Raw genomic sequence first — 16,446 nt, 5'->3', positions numbered from 1 at the left:
GATGAAGTTATGCAGTGCGTTTAGGGAGGGACAGTGAATATCTTAGTAGGTGGTAATATCGACTTATTCGAATAAAACATTCCATGTAACATGTGTCCAATATTTTGTTTGCAGAGACAGAATTTAACTCAAACAAATACACACGAAAAGTGTTAAGCAAAGGTAAATGATTAAGTGCAAACTTTATTTTCATAAACTGCACGTCCGACTTCAATTCACTTTCGAATTCTCTTGACAACACAACGTGTAGCTCTTCAGAGGTCGTCGTAGTGTTATTTTCTGAGGGCAGCACTATTCGTAAATCAGAACGTTTAATTCATCTCCCTTTTTTACTTTCTTTTTTTAGATTTCGCTTTTCAAACATCCCCGCAAATAAAAATCCAAACTCGTACCGTTAGCAAACCTTGGCAACCAAGAGATGTAACAACTTCTACCGATTTAAGTTCCGGGGAATGTTACGTTTCGTAGATATGCCACATGACGTACAGATAACCCGTCGTGCTGGAAGAACATATCCACCGTTTTAGCCAAAGGAACCTTTTCTGATAATAATGGAAGCTCGTTTTTAAGACAGTCTAGATAACGATGCCCTGTAAGACGATGTGGTAACGCGATAGTCCAGGTCAACTGATTGTATATCATACCATACCACAGACTTACAAGGAAGAGATCTTGAAAACTGGCCTAGACAATGGGATGTGGGTTTTCGTCTAACCATTGATGTGAGTTATGGGTGAAAGTGGCTTAGCCACTAAACAGTACTAACTTTCAATTAACCAGTGACAAAATTCCTATATTCTATGAGGTTTCGGGATTGCAGCCGGACTATTTTGTCTTCTTGCCACAATATTTCGGCTGGCAGGCGTTTAGGTGTCTTCAGGTGATTATCCGCCACGGCAGACTGCTAGTTCACGGTACCTATTTTATGGAAAAAATTGGCGAGGAGGCACATTGGCAGCTGTCACAGGAGCGTTCTCTATCGAAATCAGCGCCCTCTGCAAATACTGTTCCATCTGTGGCGAGTGGGCGCATGAGTAAAGGTAAAACTACATGTTTGCACTCTGTCACTAAGCGTGCTCGCGGCGCTAAAAAGAGACGTCAGATAAGGAGCTGTTCAAGTCTAGGGCGTTCCTTCGATTTGTCGGCAACCTTTCGTCTAAAGTAGGCAGGATCCTAAGGAAACATCAAGTTTAAGTAATCTTCCGAACACTGGCGAAAATTAGTGCTCATCTCCGTTCAGTAAAGGACGATCTGGGACTGCGGAAGGCCGGAATTCACAAAATATCTTGCCAGTATGGCAAAGGTTACATACGTCATAAGATACGCACAGTACACGAAAGGTGCGTTGAACATGAGTGCCACACTCGCCTTTCGCAGCCTATTAAGTCGGCCGCAGCTGAGCATTATACAGGGTGATTCAAAAAGAATACAACGACTTTAAAAATGTGTATTTAATGAAAGAAACATAATATAACCTTCTGTTATACATCATTACAAAGAGTATTTAAAAAGATTTTTTTTCACTCAAAAACAAGTTCAGAGATGTTCAATATGGCCCCCTCCAGACACTCGAGCAATATCAACCCGATACTCCAACTCGTTCCACACTCTCTGTAGCATATCAGGCGTAACAGTTTGGATAGCTGCTGTTATTTCTCGTTTCAAATCATCAATGCTGGCTGGGAGAGGTGGCCGGAACACCATATCCTTAACATACCCCCATAAGAAAAAATCGCAGGGGGTAAGATCAGGGCTTCTTGGAGGCCAGTGATGAAGTGCTCTGTCACGGGCTGCCTGGCGGCCGATCCATCGCCTCGGGTAGTTGACTCTCCATACAGTTGATTGTGGAATTTGCAGCTCTCTGCTAGCTCTGCGAGTCGATTTTCCTGGGCTGCGAACAAATGCTTGCTGGATGCGTGCTACATTTTCATCACTCGTTCTCGGCCATCCAGAACTTTTCCCTTTGCACAAACACCCATTCTCTGTAAACTGTTTATACCAACGTTTAATACACCACCTATCAGGAGGTTTAACACCATACTTCGTTCGAAATGCACGCTGAACAACTGTCGTCGATTCACTTCTGCCGTACTCAATAACACAAAAAGCTTTCTGTTGAACGGTCGCCATCTTAGCATCAACTGACGCTGACGCCTAGTCAACAGCGCCTCAAGCGAACAAATGTACAACTAAATGAAACTTTATAGCTCCCTTAATTCGCCGACAGGTAGTGCTTAGCTCTGCCTTTTGTCGTTGCAGAGTTTTAAATTCCTAAAGTTGTGGTATTCTTTTTGAATCACCCTGTATTACCACAGGACACTCTATGGATTATTCTGCCACAAAAATCTTTACCCTGGCGAGAGCCTTTTGGGATTCAGTAATTAAACCATATGTGGAAATACGTCTAGCACAAGGTCTTACAAATCGTGACGGCGGTTTTCAACTGGACAAGGCTTGCGACCCGGTGATCTCTTTAATTTCTTCTGAGAGAAGATATTTTATTCATAATAACAAATCTAGCGACGTCAGTCGCATGCACCTCCGCGCTAGTTTTTGCTGTAAAGCTGATACCGTTTACTAGCAGTCTCCAGTTGCACATACTCACCTGAAGATGCCTGAACGGCCGCCAGCCGCAATATTATGGCAAAAAGTGCACATGATCCGGCTGCAATCTCGAAACCTCATAGAATATTCGTAACACCGGGGCAAACTTCAAGAATCACGAAAAAATTCCTATCGGGTACATTAATATCCTTCCCAAAGGTGTTGATTCTGCAATAAATGATAAGCATAAATACGTGTAGAAATTATGCGTCTGAATTTTGAAGGAGTACGTTCTGCCAGTTAAATATCTTGTGCCTCATCCACAATCTTTGCTCTTTCAGATCTGATATGGTTGCTGGACTTTTTTGCATCACTCAATAGCAGTTCAGTGAAGACATGAGTAGTCTTGAATTTGGTATCTGCTATTAAGAAATTATGTACCATGTTCCGAACAAGCAGCAGTAATATTTTGTTGCTTTTATGGCAAATTAATGTCAGTGAAATTGTAATATTGTGCAAAACGTAGCCAGCCCTGCTGCTGGCGAGCCTATTACAAGATGTTGACGTCTCGGTTGAAAACTACAGCGTCGCAATCCATTCGGAGCCAGCATGTTCGATTCCTACTGACTGAGTGAAGCCGTACCTCATAAGAAAGCGAGGATTTTCCTAACCCCTGATTGTCCGAAGGGTTTGAGGCAGCATCTCCATTGTGATTGTTAAAAGTTGGGTGGAGGTTGTCGAGAATGGACATGTATGTGACGGAGTTACCTCATCAATTTCGTTCGCGAGTGTAAGGTTTTGTTAATATGGAGGGCTTATTTCAATAGTGGTACAAGTCCATTACCTCCACTTTTCTGCTATGATACTTCTGAAATTAATAATCCAAACAAACAGAAAAAAGGTTCATCTCTACCAAGAAGCCATATGCCTCTAATATTTCTGGTATCTCAACTGCAGATTTTTCAGCGCTCATTTAACTTTAGGGACAATGAACAAAAATGGACTTGTACCACTATTGAAATAAGCCCTTCATATGTAATGCGCAAAAATCGCTTCACTGCTCAGAATGTTTATCACTGAGTGTTGTTAAGCTTTATCGGATTTGTGTGGCAGCGATTTAGGCGAGTGACAGGTTGTGTTTTGACATGGTAACGGGGCAGTGGAAACACTTACAGCCCGTAATTAAGGGCTGAGTAATATTTTGTCAGGTGAAATTATTCGAGTGGTAAAGAAGGTAATGCAATATAATAAGAATGCCTGGTCAGATATTAGAAAGGGACAACTGGCCCTACACTCAGCAGGATAATTAAGTCAGTAGATCAATAAAAAACAAATGAAGACTGGAGATGGAAAAAGTTGTGTCAAATCCAATAGTTTGTCACGGGAGTTAAAAAAAGTCAATGTACTTTACACGTAACTGATTTCTGTCCTCACAGAGCTGTGCTGCGGTAAACTGATTGATTCTAAGTACCAATAAGAAAGTTTTTAGAAGTTGATTCTTTTAAAGAAGAAAACAGAAACCAGCGACTGTTACTAATACTACACACTTTCACAAATAGCGCCATTAGCGGTTTTGAACTGACGGGTTCGTCTTCAGACGCCTATTTACGTTTATATTACATTTATTGTTCTTCACAATAGTTGTTGGAAAAGAAGCAGCCAACAAAAGTAAATGTGATGAAACGTGAATAGCCGTCTGAAGATGAACCTGTCGGTTCGAAACCGGTAACGGCACTATTTGTTAAAGGAAATACTGTTACTAACATGGCTGTTTTTTTCGAATGTGTCAACTTGCATTATGTACACAGAAACGGTCTCAGAAATGTCAGTTTTCGACACACAAAAAAACGGGAAGTATTTTTCCCCAAATGAAACTATAAGGTTCCAGAGACATCTATCATGTATACAGGGTGGTATATTGATCGTGACCGAGCCAAATATCTCACGAAATAAGCGTCAGACGAAAAAACTACAAAAAACGAGACTTATCTAGCTTGAAGTGGGAAACCAGATGGCGCTATGGTTGGCCCGCTAGATGGCGCTGCCACAAGTCAAACGGATATCAACTGCATTTTTTAAAATAGGAACCCCCATTTTTATTACATATTCATGTAGTACGTAAAGAAATGTGAATTTTTTAGTTGGACCACTTTTTTCGCTTTGTGATGGCGCTGTAATACAAACATATGGCTCACCATTTTAGACTAACAGCTGGGAACAGGTCGGTTTTTTAAACTAAAATACAGAACTTAGGTACATTTGAACATTTTATTTCGGTTTTTCCAATGTGATACATGTACCTTTGTGAACTTATCATTTCTGCGAACGCATGCTGTTATAGCGTGATTACCTGTAAATACCACATTAATGCAATAAATACTCAAAATGATGTCCGTCAATCTCAATGCATTTGGCAGTACGTGTAACGACATTCCTCTCAACAGCGAGTGGTTTCCCTTCCGTAATGTTCGCACATGCATTGACAATGCGCTGACGCATGTTGACAGGCGTTATCGGTGGATCACGATGGCAAATATCCTTCAACTTTCCCCACAGAAAGAAATCCGGGAACGTCAGATCCGGTGAACGTACGGGTCATGGTATGGTGCTTCGACGACCAATCCACCTGTCATGAAGTACATCGCCATTCTGTCATGCAGTGAAACATCTTGTAGTAAAATCGGTAGAACATTACGTAGGAAATCAGCATACATTGCACCGTTTAGATTGCCATCGATAAAATGGGGGCCAATTATCCTTCCTCCCATAATGCCGCACCATAATGCCCAAAAGTGCATATTATGCTGGTTTACGTTACCGCTGTTGGTGAATGACGCTTAGTCGCTAAATAGAACGCGTGCAAAAAATCTATCATCGTTCCGTAATTTCTCTTGTGCCCAGTGGCAGAACAGTACACGACGTTCAAAGTCGTCGCCTTGCAATTCCTGGTGCATAGAAATATGTTACGGGTGCAATCGATGTTGATATACCATTCTCAACACCGACGTTTTTGAGATTCCCGATTCTCGCGCAATTTGTCTGCTACTGACGTGCGGATTAGCCGCGACAGCAGCTGAAACACCTGCTTGGGCATCATCATTTGTTGCAGGTCGTGATTAACGTTTCACATGTGGCTAAACACTTCCTGTTTCCTTAAATAACGTAAATATCCGGTGAACAGTCCGGACACTTGGATAATGTCATCCAGGATACCGAGCAGCATACATAGCACACGCCCGTTGGGCATTTTGATCACAATAGCCATACATCAACACGATATCGATCTTTTCCGCAACTGATAATCGGCCAATTTTAACAAGGGTAATGTATCACGAAGCAAATACCGTCCGCACTGGCGGAATGTTACGGTATACCACGTACTTATACGTTTGTGACTATTACAGCGTCATCTGTCACAAAGCGAAAAAAGTGGTCCAACTAAAGCATTCATATTTCTTTACGTACTACACGAAAATGTAATAAAAATGGGGGTTCCTATTTTAAAAAAAGCAGTTGAGATCCGTTTGACCTATGTCAGCGCCATCTAGCGGGCCAACCATAGCGCCATCTGGTGTCCCCCTTCAAGCTAGACGAGTTTCGTTCTTTGTAGTTTTTTCGTTTGGCGCTTATTTTGTGAGATATTTGGCCCGGTCACTATCAATGGACCACGCTGTATATGCAGACTGAATTAGCGGATGAAAATTTGTACCAAGACTGGGATGCAAATCCAGATCTCTGGAACCACAGAGTTTTGTTTAAGACGCCCATGTCTGGGTCTAAGGCAGGTCCCCCGTTTCGTTCGCTGGAGAGATGTTTCAGTACAGTTGGTGACACTTTGCGATGCTGTTGGAGTTTAGGAGGAATACCAAGTGGGCAGAGGAGCGTAAGTGAATTTGGGCTGAGGAGGGAGGCATGCCAGGGTAGTCCAGGCAGTTGTGAAAAGCCGCTGTGCCAGTGTGACAGTATACCAAGTGACAGGAGACCCAGGTTCAGATCTCGGCTTTGGTACAAATATTCACTCCTCATTTCAATCTGCAGATATATATCAGGTCTGCTTTTGCTCCAAGTGACATTAGCATATTAGTATTAAGGAAAGACAAACCTACATTTCTAGCATTTGTAGACTTAGAGAAAGCTTTTGACAATGTTGATTGGAATACTCTCTTTCAAATTCTGAAGGTGGCAGGGGTAAAATACAGGGAGCGAAAGACTATTTACAATTTGTACAGAAACCAGATGGCAGTTTTAAGAGTCGCGGGGTATGAAAGAGAAGCAGTGGTTGGGAAGGGAGTGAGGCAGGGTTGTAGCCTATCCCCGATGTTATTCAATCTGTATATTGAGCAAGCAATAAAGGAAACAAAAGCAAAGTTCGGAGTGGGTATTGAAATCCATGGAGAAGAAATAAAAACTTTGAGGTTCGCCGATGACATTGTAATTCTGTCAGAGACAGCAAAGGACTTGGAAGAGCAGTTGAACGGAATGGACAGTGTCTTGAAAGGAGGGTATAAGATGGACATCAACAAAAGCAAAACGAGGATAATGGAATGTAGTCGAATTAAGTCGGGTGATGCTGATGGAATTAGATTAGGAAATGAGACACTTAAAGTAGTAAAGGAGTTTTGCTATTTGGGGAGCAATATAACTGATGATGGTCGAAGTAGACAGGATATAAAAATGTAGACTGGTAATGGCAAGGAAAGCGTTTCTGAAGAAGAGAACTTTGTTAACATCGAGTATAGATTTAAGTGTCAAGAAGTCGTTTCTGATAGTATTTGTATGGAGTGTAGCCATGCATGGAAGTGAAACATGTAGGATAACTAGTTTGGACAAGAAGAGAATAGAAGCTTTCGAAATGTGGTGCTACAGAAGAATGCTGAAGATTATATGGGTAGATCAGATAACTAATGAGGAGGTATTGAATAGGATTGGGGAGAAGAGAAGTTTGTGGCACAACTTAACTAGAAGAAGGGATAGGTTGGTAGGACATGTTCTGAGGCATCAAGGGATCACCAATTTACTATTGGAGGGCAGCGTGGAGGGTAAAAATCGTAGAGGGAGACCAAGAGATGAATACACTAAACAGATTCAGAAGGATGTAGGCTGCAGTACGTATTGGGAGATGAAGAAGCTTATAGAGTAGCATGGAGAGCTGCATCAAACCACAACAACAACAATGTATCATGAAGCAAATACCGTCCGCACTGGCGGAATGTTACGTGATACCACGTACTTATCCGTTTGTGACTATTACAGCGCCATCACAAAACGAAAAAAGTGGTCCAACTAAAACATTCATATTTCTTTACGTACTACACGAATATGTGATAAAAAATGGGAGTTCCTATTTTTAAAAAAACGCAGTTGATCTCCGCTTTACCTATGGCAGAGCCACTAGCGGGCCAACCATAGCGCCAATCTGGGTTCCCCCTTCAAGCTAGACGAGTTTCGTTCTTTGTAGTTTTTTTTTTTTTTGTTTGTTTGTTTGACGCTCATTTCGTGAGATATTTGGCTCGGTCACTATCAATGGTCCACGCTGTATATGCTGATTGAATTAGCGGATGAAAATTTGCACCTAAACTGAGATTTAAACCCAGATCTCTGGAACCGTAGAGTTTAGTTTGATTAAGACGCCCATGTCTGGGTTTTAGCCAAGTCCCCCGTTTCGTTCGCTGGTGAGGTGCTGTTTCAGTACAGTTGGTGACACTCTTCGATGCTGTTTGAGTTTAGGAGGAATAGCAAGTGGGAAGAAGTGTGAAAGTGAATTTGGGCTGAGGACGGAGGCATGCCAGGGTAGTCTGGGCAGTTGTGAAAAGCCGCTGTGCCTGTGACAGTATGCCAAGTGAGCAGGAGACCCAAGTTCAGATCTCGGCCTTGATACAAATATTCATTCCTCATTTCAATCTACAGATATATATCAAGTATGCTCTTGCTCCAAGTGACATTAGTACTGAGGCACTACGTTTTATTTGACGTAATGCAAGCACAGAAATACAGCATTAGGTTTCTAGCTGTAGACAAGAAAAACCACATGTCAGATATTTTAAATTATGAAACTCCACAGAAAAACACAGCATGACACACAGACGATGCGCCATTTACTAAACTCACTTTCACAGATTTTCTCCATGGCTTGGCACCTGGGTCAAGTTTAGGGACATGCAACAGAGTACCGAAATCACAACAGCTCTGAAAATACGTTTCGTGATAAAAATGGTGCTTACAACGTTTTGTTTTCTCACCCTTCAAAGGTATGAATAATTAGGAAATAACAAAGAATTTTCGAGTTCAGTGCATATGGGATGGTTTATTTGGCAAGTGTGTACAAGTCAGTGGCGGCGGTCAGCCCCTGTTCCTGCCGCGGCGCCTGGAGTACCTCTCCACCGTCTCCGTGTCGGTGTCGGTGGTGGTGGAGTTGGTGCCCGAGTCTGACGGGGGGCGGCGGCGGCCGCAGCCCCTGGGGGGCGGGCCCCTGCCGTGGGGGCCGCCTCTCGGAGGCGGTCGGCCGCGCCGGGGCGGACCGCGGGAGCTGGAGTCGTCTTCGTCTCCTTCTTCGTCGTCGTCGTCGTCAGCGCTGTCCTCGCTGCTGCTGCTGCTGCTGTCCGATGTCGAGTCCCGCCGCTGTCGCATCGCGTGCCCTGCGTCTTCGTCCTCTGCAACCCACGTAAAGGCGTCCGTGACGTCACAGGCACACACGTCTTTCTCATCTCACTAGGGAAGGAGACTACCCATTAATGACAAGCAATACGAAGGAGGGAAGGAAAACGACACTCTTTAAATTTTTTTATTACAATCTTTGATCACAATATCAATTCTTTAGACGATGACCGGTTTCAGTCCGTAATGACCATCCTCAGATTTTTTTACACCATGTCCTAAAGTGATAAGGCCATATGGCATCGTCAAAACATATAAATATAGGCAGCACAGCATTTATATGTTTTGACGATGCCATTATGGCCTTATCACTTTAAGACATGGTGTAAAAAAGAGTGATTTAAAATGGAATGACCATATAAAATTAATCGTCGGTAAAGCAGTGCCAGACTGAGATTCATTGGAAGAATTCTAAGGAAATGCAGTACGAAAAGAAAGGAAGTAGGTTACTGTACACTTGTTCGCTCACTGCTTGAATACTGCTCACCGATGACGGATCCGTATCAGATAGGGTTGATAGAAGAGAGAGAGAAGATCCAACGGAGAGCAGCGCGCTTCGTTACAAAATCATTTAGTAATTACAAAAGCGTTACGGAGATGATAGATAAACTCCAGTGGAAGACTCTGCAAGAGAGACGCTCAGTAGCTCTGTACGGGCTTTTTTTGAAATTTCGAGGAGTCAAGCAGTATATTGCTCCCTCCTACGTATATCTCGCGAAGAGGCCGTGAGGATAAAATCAAAGAGATTAGAGCCCACACAGAGGCATACCGACAATCTTTCTTTCCACGAACAATACGAGACTGGAACAGAAGGGAGAACCGATAGAATTACTCAAGGTACCCTCCGTCACACATCGCCAGGTGGCTTGCGCAGTATGGATGTAGACGCATATTATCCTGTGAAAGCTTCTAGAATTAGCTTCAGGTAAAGAATATAAAGATATTCTTCAGCCTCGTAAGTATCATCCTGTAGGAACCACGAAAACAATATTAGACTAATAAAGCAGGTCCAGGAGCATTTAAGCAGTAAGTCTTCCTGCACTCATGCGGCACTGGAAGAGGAACGAGCTATAACATGTAGTACCATGCTATGTACCCTCCGCCGCGCACTTCACAGTGGTTTTCACAGCACACATACAGAGACTGCGGTCCAATAAGCGCCGTAAAATGCAGCCACAGTTACACTATGTGTTGAAAATGGTTTCCATGCCCCTCAACACATGCGTGTACTCGCCGTAGCGTGTTTTTTTCTCAAACGTTCACATCCGCCACGCTGCATCCGAACAGTGTCAATGGCGGCATGCAGCATGAATACGCTGCTCCAGGGTCTCCACATCTGCAATGGGCTCTGCATACACGATGCTTTTGGGATGGCACTTTGACCAGAAATCGTACGGGTTGAGATCCGGTGAACGAGCAGCCCATGCAATTGGAACCCCCCGCCCAATCCATCGGCCAGGGAAGACACGATTGAGATGCGTCCTGACGTTAACAGCGAAGTAGGGTGGAGCACCGTCATACAGCAGTCGTATAATCCATCGAATCATCAATGGCACTTCGTCCAGTAGAGTAGGCAAATTCACCTGCAAAAAACACTGATAGTTCCGGCCTCTTAGGCGGCGTGGAGGGAAGACTGGCCCCAAAACACGGTCGCCAGTTATCCTGGCCCACACATTCTACATCTACATCTGCATGATTACTCTGCAATTCACATTTAAGTGCTTGGCAGAGGGTTCATCGAGCCACAATCATACTATCTCCCTACCATTCCACTCCCGAACAGCGCACGGGAAAAACGAACACCTAAACCTTTCTCTTCGAGCTCTGATTTCTCTTATCTTATTTTGATGATCATTCCTACCTATGTAGGGTGGGCTCAACAGAATATTTTCGCATTTGGAAGAGAAAGTTGGTGACTGAAATTTCGTAAATAGATCTCGCCGCGACGAAAAACGTCGTTGCTTTAATGACTTCCATCCCAACTCGCGTATCATATCTGCCACACTCTCTCCCCTATTACGGGATAATACAAAACGAGCTGCCCTTTCTTGCACCCTTCTATGTCCTCCGTCAATCCCACCTGGTAAGGATCCCACACCGCGCAGCAATATTCTAACATAGGATGAACGAGTGTAGTGTACGCTGTCTCCTTAGTGGACTTGTTGCATCTTCTAAGTATCCTGCCAATGAAACGCAACCTTTGGCCCGCCTTCCCCACAATATTATCTGTGTGGTCTTTCCAACTGAAATTCTTCGTAATTTTAACACCCAGCTACTTAGTTGAATTGACAGCCTTGAGAATTGCACTATTTATCGAGTAATCGAATTCCAACGGATATTGTTTGGAACTCATGTGGATCACCTCACACTTTTCGTTATTTAGCGTCAACTGCCACCTGCCACACCATACAGCAATCTTTTCTAAATCGCTTTGCAACTGATACTGGTCTTCGGATGACCTTACTAGACGGTAAATTACAGTATTATCTGCGAACAACCTAAGAGAACTGCTCAGATTGTCACCCAGGTCATTTATATAGATCAGGAACAGCAGAGGTCCCAGGACGCTTCCCAGGGGAACACCTGATATCACTTCAGTTTTACTCGATGATTTGCCATCTATTACTACAAACTGCGACCTTCCTGACAGGAAATCACGAATCCAGTCGCACAACTGAGACGATACCCCATAGGCCCGCAGCCTGACTGGTAGTCGCTTGTGAGGAACGGTGTCAAAAGCTTTCCGGAAATCTAACGGAATCAACTTGAGATCCCCTGTCGATAGCGACCATTACTTCGTGCGAATAAAGAGCTAGCTGCGTTGCACAAGAACGATGTTTTCTGAAACCATGCTGATTACGTATCAGTAGATCGTTCCCTTCGAGGTGATTCATAATGTTTGAATACAGTATATGCTCCAAACCCTACTGCAAACCGACGTCAATGACATAGGTGTGTACTCCTACTACCCTTCTTAAACACTGGTGCGACCTGCGCTGTTTTTCAATCTGCAGGTACAGATCTACCGGTGAGCGAGCGGTTGTATATGATTGCTAAGTAGGGAGCTATTGCATCAGCGTAATCTGAAAGGAACCTAATCGGTGTACAATCTGGATCTGAAGACTTGCCCGTATCAAGCGATTTGAGTTGCTTCGCAACCCCTAAGGTATCTACTTCTAAGAATCTCATGCTAGCAGCTGTTCGTGTTTCAAATTCTGGAATGTTCCATTCGTCTTCCGTGGTGAAGGAATTTCGGAAAACTGCGCTCAATAACTCCGCTTTAGCGACACAGTCGTCGGTAACAGTACCATCGGCACTGCGCAGCGAAGGTATTGACTGTGTCTTGCCGCTTGTGTACTTTACATACGACCAGAATTTCTTCGGATTTTCTACCAAATTTTGAGACAATGTTTCGTTGTGGAACCTATTAAAGGCATCTCGCATTGAAGTCCCTGCCAAATTTCGCGCGTCTGTAAATTTTAGCCAATCTTCGGGATTTCACGTTCTTCTGGACTTCGCATGCTTTTTCCGTTGCCTCTGCAACAGCGTTCGGACCTGTTTTGTGTACCATGGGGGATCAGTTCCATCTCTTAGCAATTTATGAGGTATGAATCTCTCAATTGCTGTTGCTACTAAGCAGATTCAGAAGGATGCAGTAGGTACTGGTAGATGAAGAAACTTGCACAGGATAGGGTAGCATGGAGAGCTGCATCAAACCAGTCTCAGGACTGAAGACCACAACAACAACAACACTATATCTTTGAATTTGAGCCACACCTCGTCTACATTTGCATAGTCAGTTCGGAAGCACAGATGCTAATGATTGGCTGTCACCATATCGTGGGTTCTCTACACTACCCAACATTTGAAGATACCACTCCGAGTAAATGTGGCCTCATCCGTGAATAGGATTAATGACACAAACCCCGGAATCGTGGTTGCCTGGTGAAGAAATCAGTGACAAAACTGCTCCCGATGTGTAAAGTCTGTCGCTAGTAAGCCCTGCACACGCTGCAAGTGATAATGGCAGTAATAATTGTTACGGAGAATGATCCACACCGTCGTCTAACGTACCCTGTACTGGTAGGCAAACTGCGTGGTACTGACACGGCGGTCCCAATACACAGTGTTAGTCGCATTTTCCTCCAAGTCTGGTGTCCCAACATTTCGGGTACGTCCTTCATTATTTCCTGCTTCCTGAAACGACCCTGTCTCAGACAAACTGCGGAACACTGCTGCAAACATTGAATGGTGTGGTTGTTTTCGGCGGTGATAGGCATCCTCATATGACCTTGTTGGCCGCCGATCTTGCCATTTACCTTTCCATAACTAAACACCATGTCGGCAAGCTCTCGATTCGAATACGGAACCTACCAGGTGAGTCAGCAAGAGAAGTCATTTTGACACAACATCACCAAGGCAGGAGAGGGCGGAAGGGCATGCGTATGAGAAGCCACCTTTAGGAGGAAACCATGCATGCTGTAACTGTGGCTCCATTATACAGCGCTTGCTAGACCGCAGTCCCTGTAAAGAAGTATGATTGAATAAATGGTCTCTAGCATGGAAGCCATGCATTTCAGGACATAAGTTCATAAGACCTTTTTGTTCCATATCCTCTTATTGATCACTTCCTAGAGTATGTATTGGATGGAAAAAATCACTCTGTACAACAAACGTATGACACTTACTGTGAAACCCAGTTGTAACCTTACTAATAGTATAATGCCCTTGTATCTTTTGACTTAATAAGAAACATTCGTATAGTAACCTTCTACGGACATGGGTAGATAAATGAAAAAATAAAAATAAAAAATATAAACCATAATCGGATTTTATGCCATCAATTGGGTTGAGCTGATCGCGCACCTTGACGGTCGTTTTCACAGAAACGATCGAGTATCTACGGATAAATTAAGACTCAAGTTCGCTTATTTTGGCTGCTCTGTCACTGTGTGAAGTTTCTGGGAAACTGGGACTTGCCGTGCTCTCGTCGTGAGACAAGAAAGTCGATCGTGTAAAGGGGGATTTAGAACGAACCACGAGCGTTGATCAACGGATGGCACAAGAAGTTGAATGTTAAATGTTATTTTCAGTTGATATTGTGACTTTTAGTTGCGATTTGTCACTAAAATCGCAATCAGACTCGATAGCCTGACACAAGGTTCTTTAAAGAAGTGCTAAGTTCGTCCAACAGATGGCACATGGATTGGTTTCTCCTTGCTTCTTGTGACTTCTAGTTGCGACTGAGAACACCAGATACTGTAAATTTGTTATTGTGAAAACTGTGACTTGTAACTGATACGTGATTTCTTGAGTGGCGGTGCTGGTGGTGGGACTGACCTGCTGGGTGGTGCAGCTGGCCGCCGCCCCTGCCGGGTGGAAGCCCCTTGGGAGGTCTCGAGTGGTTGCTGGCCCGTCTCTCCCTTGTCAGCGCTTCACTCTGCTCCAGCTGTTCCCAGTCCTCGGCTTCTACTCCTGCGGGATACACACCACACTATGAATTATCTTTTCTTCCTTGTAGACTACCCACTACGCACTAGTGACTGAAGTTGTAAAACTACTGTAGGCTACTGGAAACTATAGGAAGTATGAGTAGACTACAGTAGCTTTCCCATTAGCCTTCCTCAATATGAGTAAGCTACGATAGCTTTCCCAGCAGCCTTCCTCAGTTCAGATCGTAGCCGCGTTACCTGTACGTTATGTGTGTTGCATATCTATCGGGCGTTAGCTCATTTCGATCGCATTGTTTGCATGTTTGCATATGTGATCTGTGTCTTAGTAATTTCCTCTAGAAATCGGAAGCGATGACCGACTGGAGACTGTTTGAGGATACATAAACGGCCGCGTAATGTACGGAACATTTTTATTCTACATAGATACCCTTATGTCTGTTACTTAAAAATAAACAGTTGTTATAGCAAAATAGAAATTGCTGTTCTTTGATACAGGTTTTATTCGAAAATTTTTGATCTGTAATGTGAAACCCAGGGATGTTGTAGCAAAAATGAAAATAAGCAATTCATATTTATCAAAAGTGATAGAAAACGCAGTTACCGGAAAAAAGAGGTGAAATTAAGGAAACAAAATGCAAAACAAAACACTATCAAATACTGGAACTGCAATACTTCGTCGAGCTTGTATGAAATACATATATTTCTGTTATTCATGCACAATTTTCACGCTTATCGATAATAACAGGAACTCCTGCAGTGCTATCTAAAACTAACTGCAACAGTATTTCAGCTATCTTGAAGCAGAGACGACTCCGCTGGCTGGGTCACGTCCACCGTATGGATCCTGACAGATTACTACGTGATGTGATGCTTGGAGAGATCTCTGTAGCCAAAAGACATGTAGGACGTCCTGTATTGAGGTTCAAGAACTCCTGTAAACGAGATATGGAGAGCTTTGGAATCGACACAAACAGATGGGAGGCACGGGCTAGCATGAGACCAGAGTGGCGTGATGATATATCATTTGGAATGTCGAAGCATGATGAAGGCTTGTTAGACAGATTAAGGCAGAAAGAGCTTCGCAATGCTACCACTGCTCCTGCTTCAGCAGCCAGATACTCTAGTGACAATAGCGGCAAGAGATGCCGTGCTACCATTGGCTTGACAAGTCATATGAAAAAATGCAACCCATAAACACATAGACACTGCAACAATCATCTACCAAGATGTCGTGGCCAATATATATATATATATATATATATATATATATATATATATATATATATATATATATATATATATATATATATATACAGGTTTATTACAAATGATTGAAGCGATTTGACAGCTCTACAATAACTTTATAATTTGGGATATTTTCACAATGCTTTGCACACACATACAAAAACTTAAAAAGTTTTTTTAGGCATTCACAAATGTTCGATATGTGCCCCTTTAGTGATTCGGCAGATATCAAGCCGATAATCAAGTTCCTCGCACACTCGGCGCAGCATGTCCCCATCAATGAGTTCGAAAGCATCGTTGATGCGAGCTCGCAGTTCTGGCACGTTTCTTGGTACAGGAGTTTTAAACACTGAATCTTTCACATAACCCCATAGAAAGAAATCGTATGGGGTTAAGTCGGGAGAGTGTGGAGGCCATGACATGAATTGCTGATCATTCATCTCCACCATGACCGATCCATCGGTTTTCCAATCTCCTGTTTAAGAAATGCCGAACATCATGACGGAAGTGCGGTGGAACACCATCCTGTTGAAAGATGAAGTCGGCGCTG

General features: G+C 43.3%; 1 protein-coding gene across 5 annotated transcripts in view; it reads right to left on the bottom strand.

Annotated features, from left to right (window-relative positions):
- Positions 1-8,828: 8,828 nt before the first annotated feature.
- LOC126176997 (proline-rich proteoglycan 2-like) overlaps positions 8,829-16,446 on the bottom strand; it is a 122,039-nt gene continuing 114,421 nt past the window's right edge. For all 5 annotated transcript variants that reach the window (XM_049924210.1, XM_049924212.1, XM_049924209.1 and 2 more), the window contains 2 exons: positions 14,539-14,673; positions 8,829-9,194 (listed from right to left, as the gene is read on the bottom strand). In XM_049924210.1, the coding sequence (XP_049780167.1) occupies positions 8,884-9,194; positions 14,539-14,673 (446 nt within the window). In that variant the 3' untranslated portion in view covers positions 8,829-8,883. The remainder of the gene's footprint in view (positions 9,195-14,538; positions 14,674-16,446) is intronic.

This window comes from Schistocerca cancellata, chromosome 3 (genome assembly GCF_023864275.1).
Source record: "Schistocerca cancellata isolate TAMUIC-IGC-003103 chromosome 3, iqSchCanc2.1, whole genome shotgun sequence".
NCBI classification, from domain to species: Eukaryota; Metazoa; Arthropoda; class Insecta; order Orthoptera; family Acrididae; genus Schistocerca; species Schistocerca cancellata.
The sequence above is the reverse complement of the archived record's forward strand: the minus strand, read 5'-3'. Positions and strand labels throughout refer to the sequence as shown.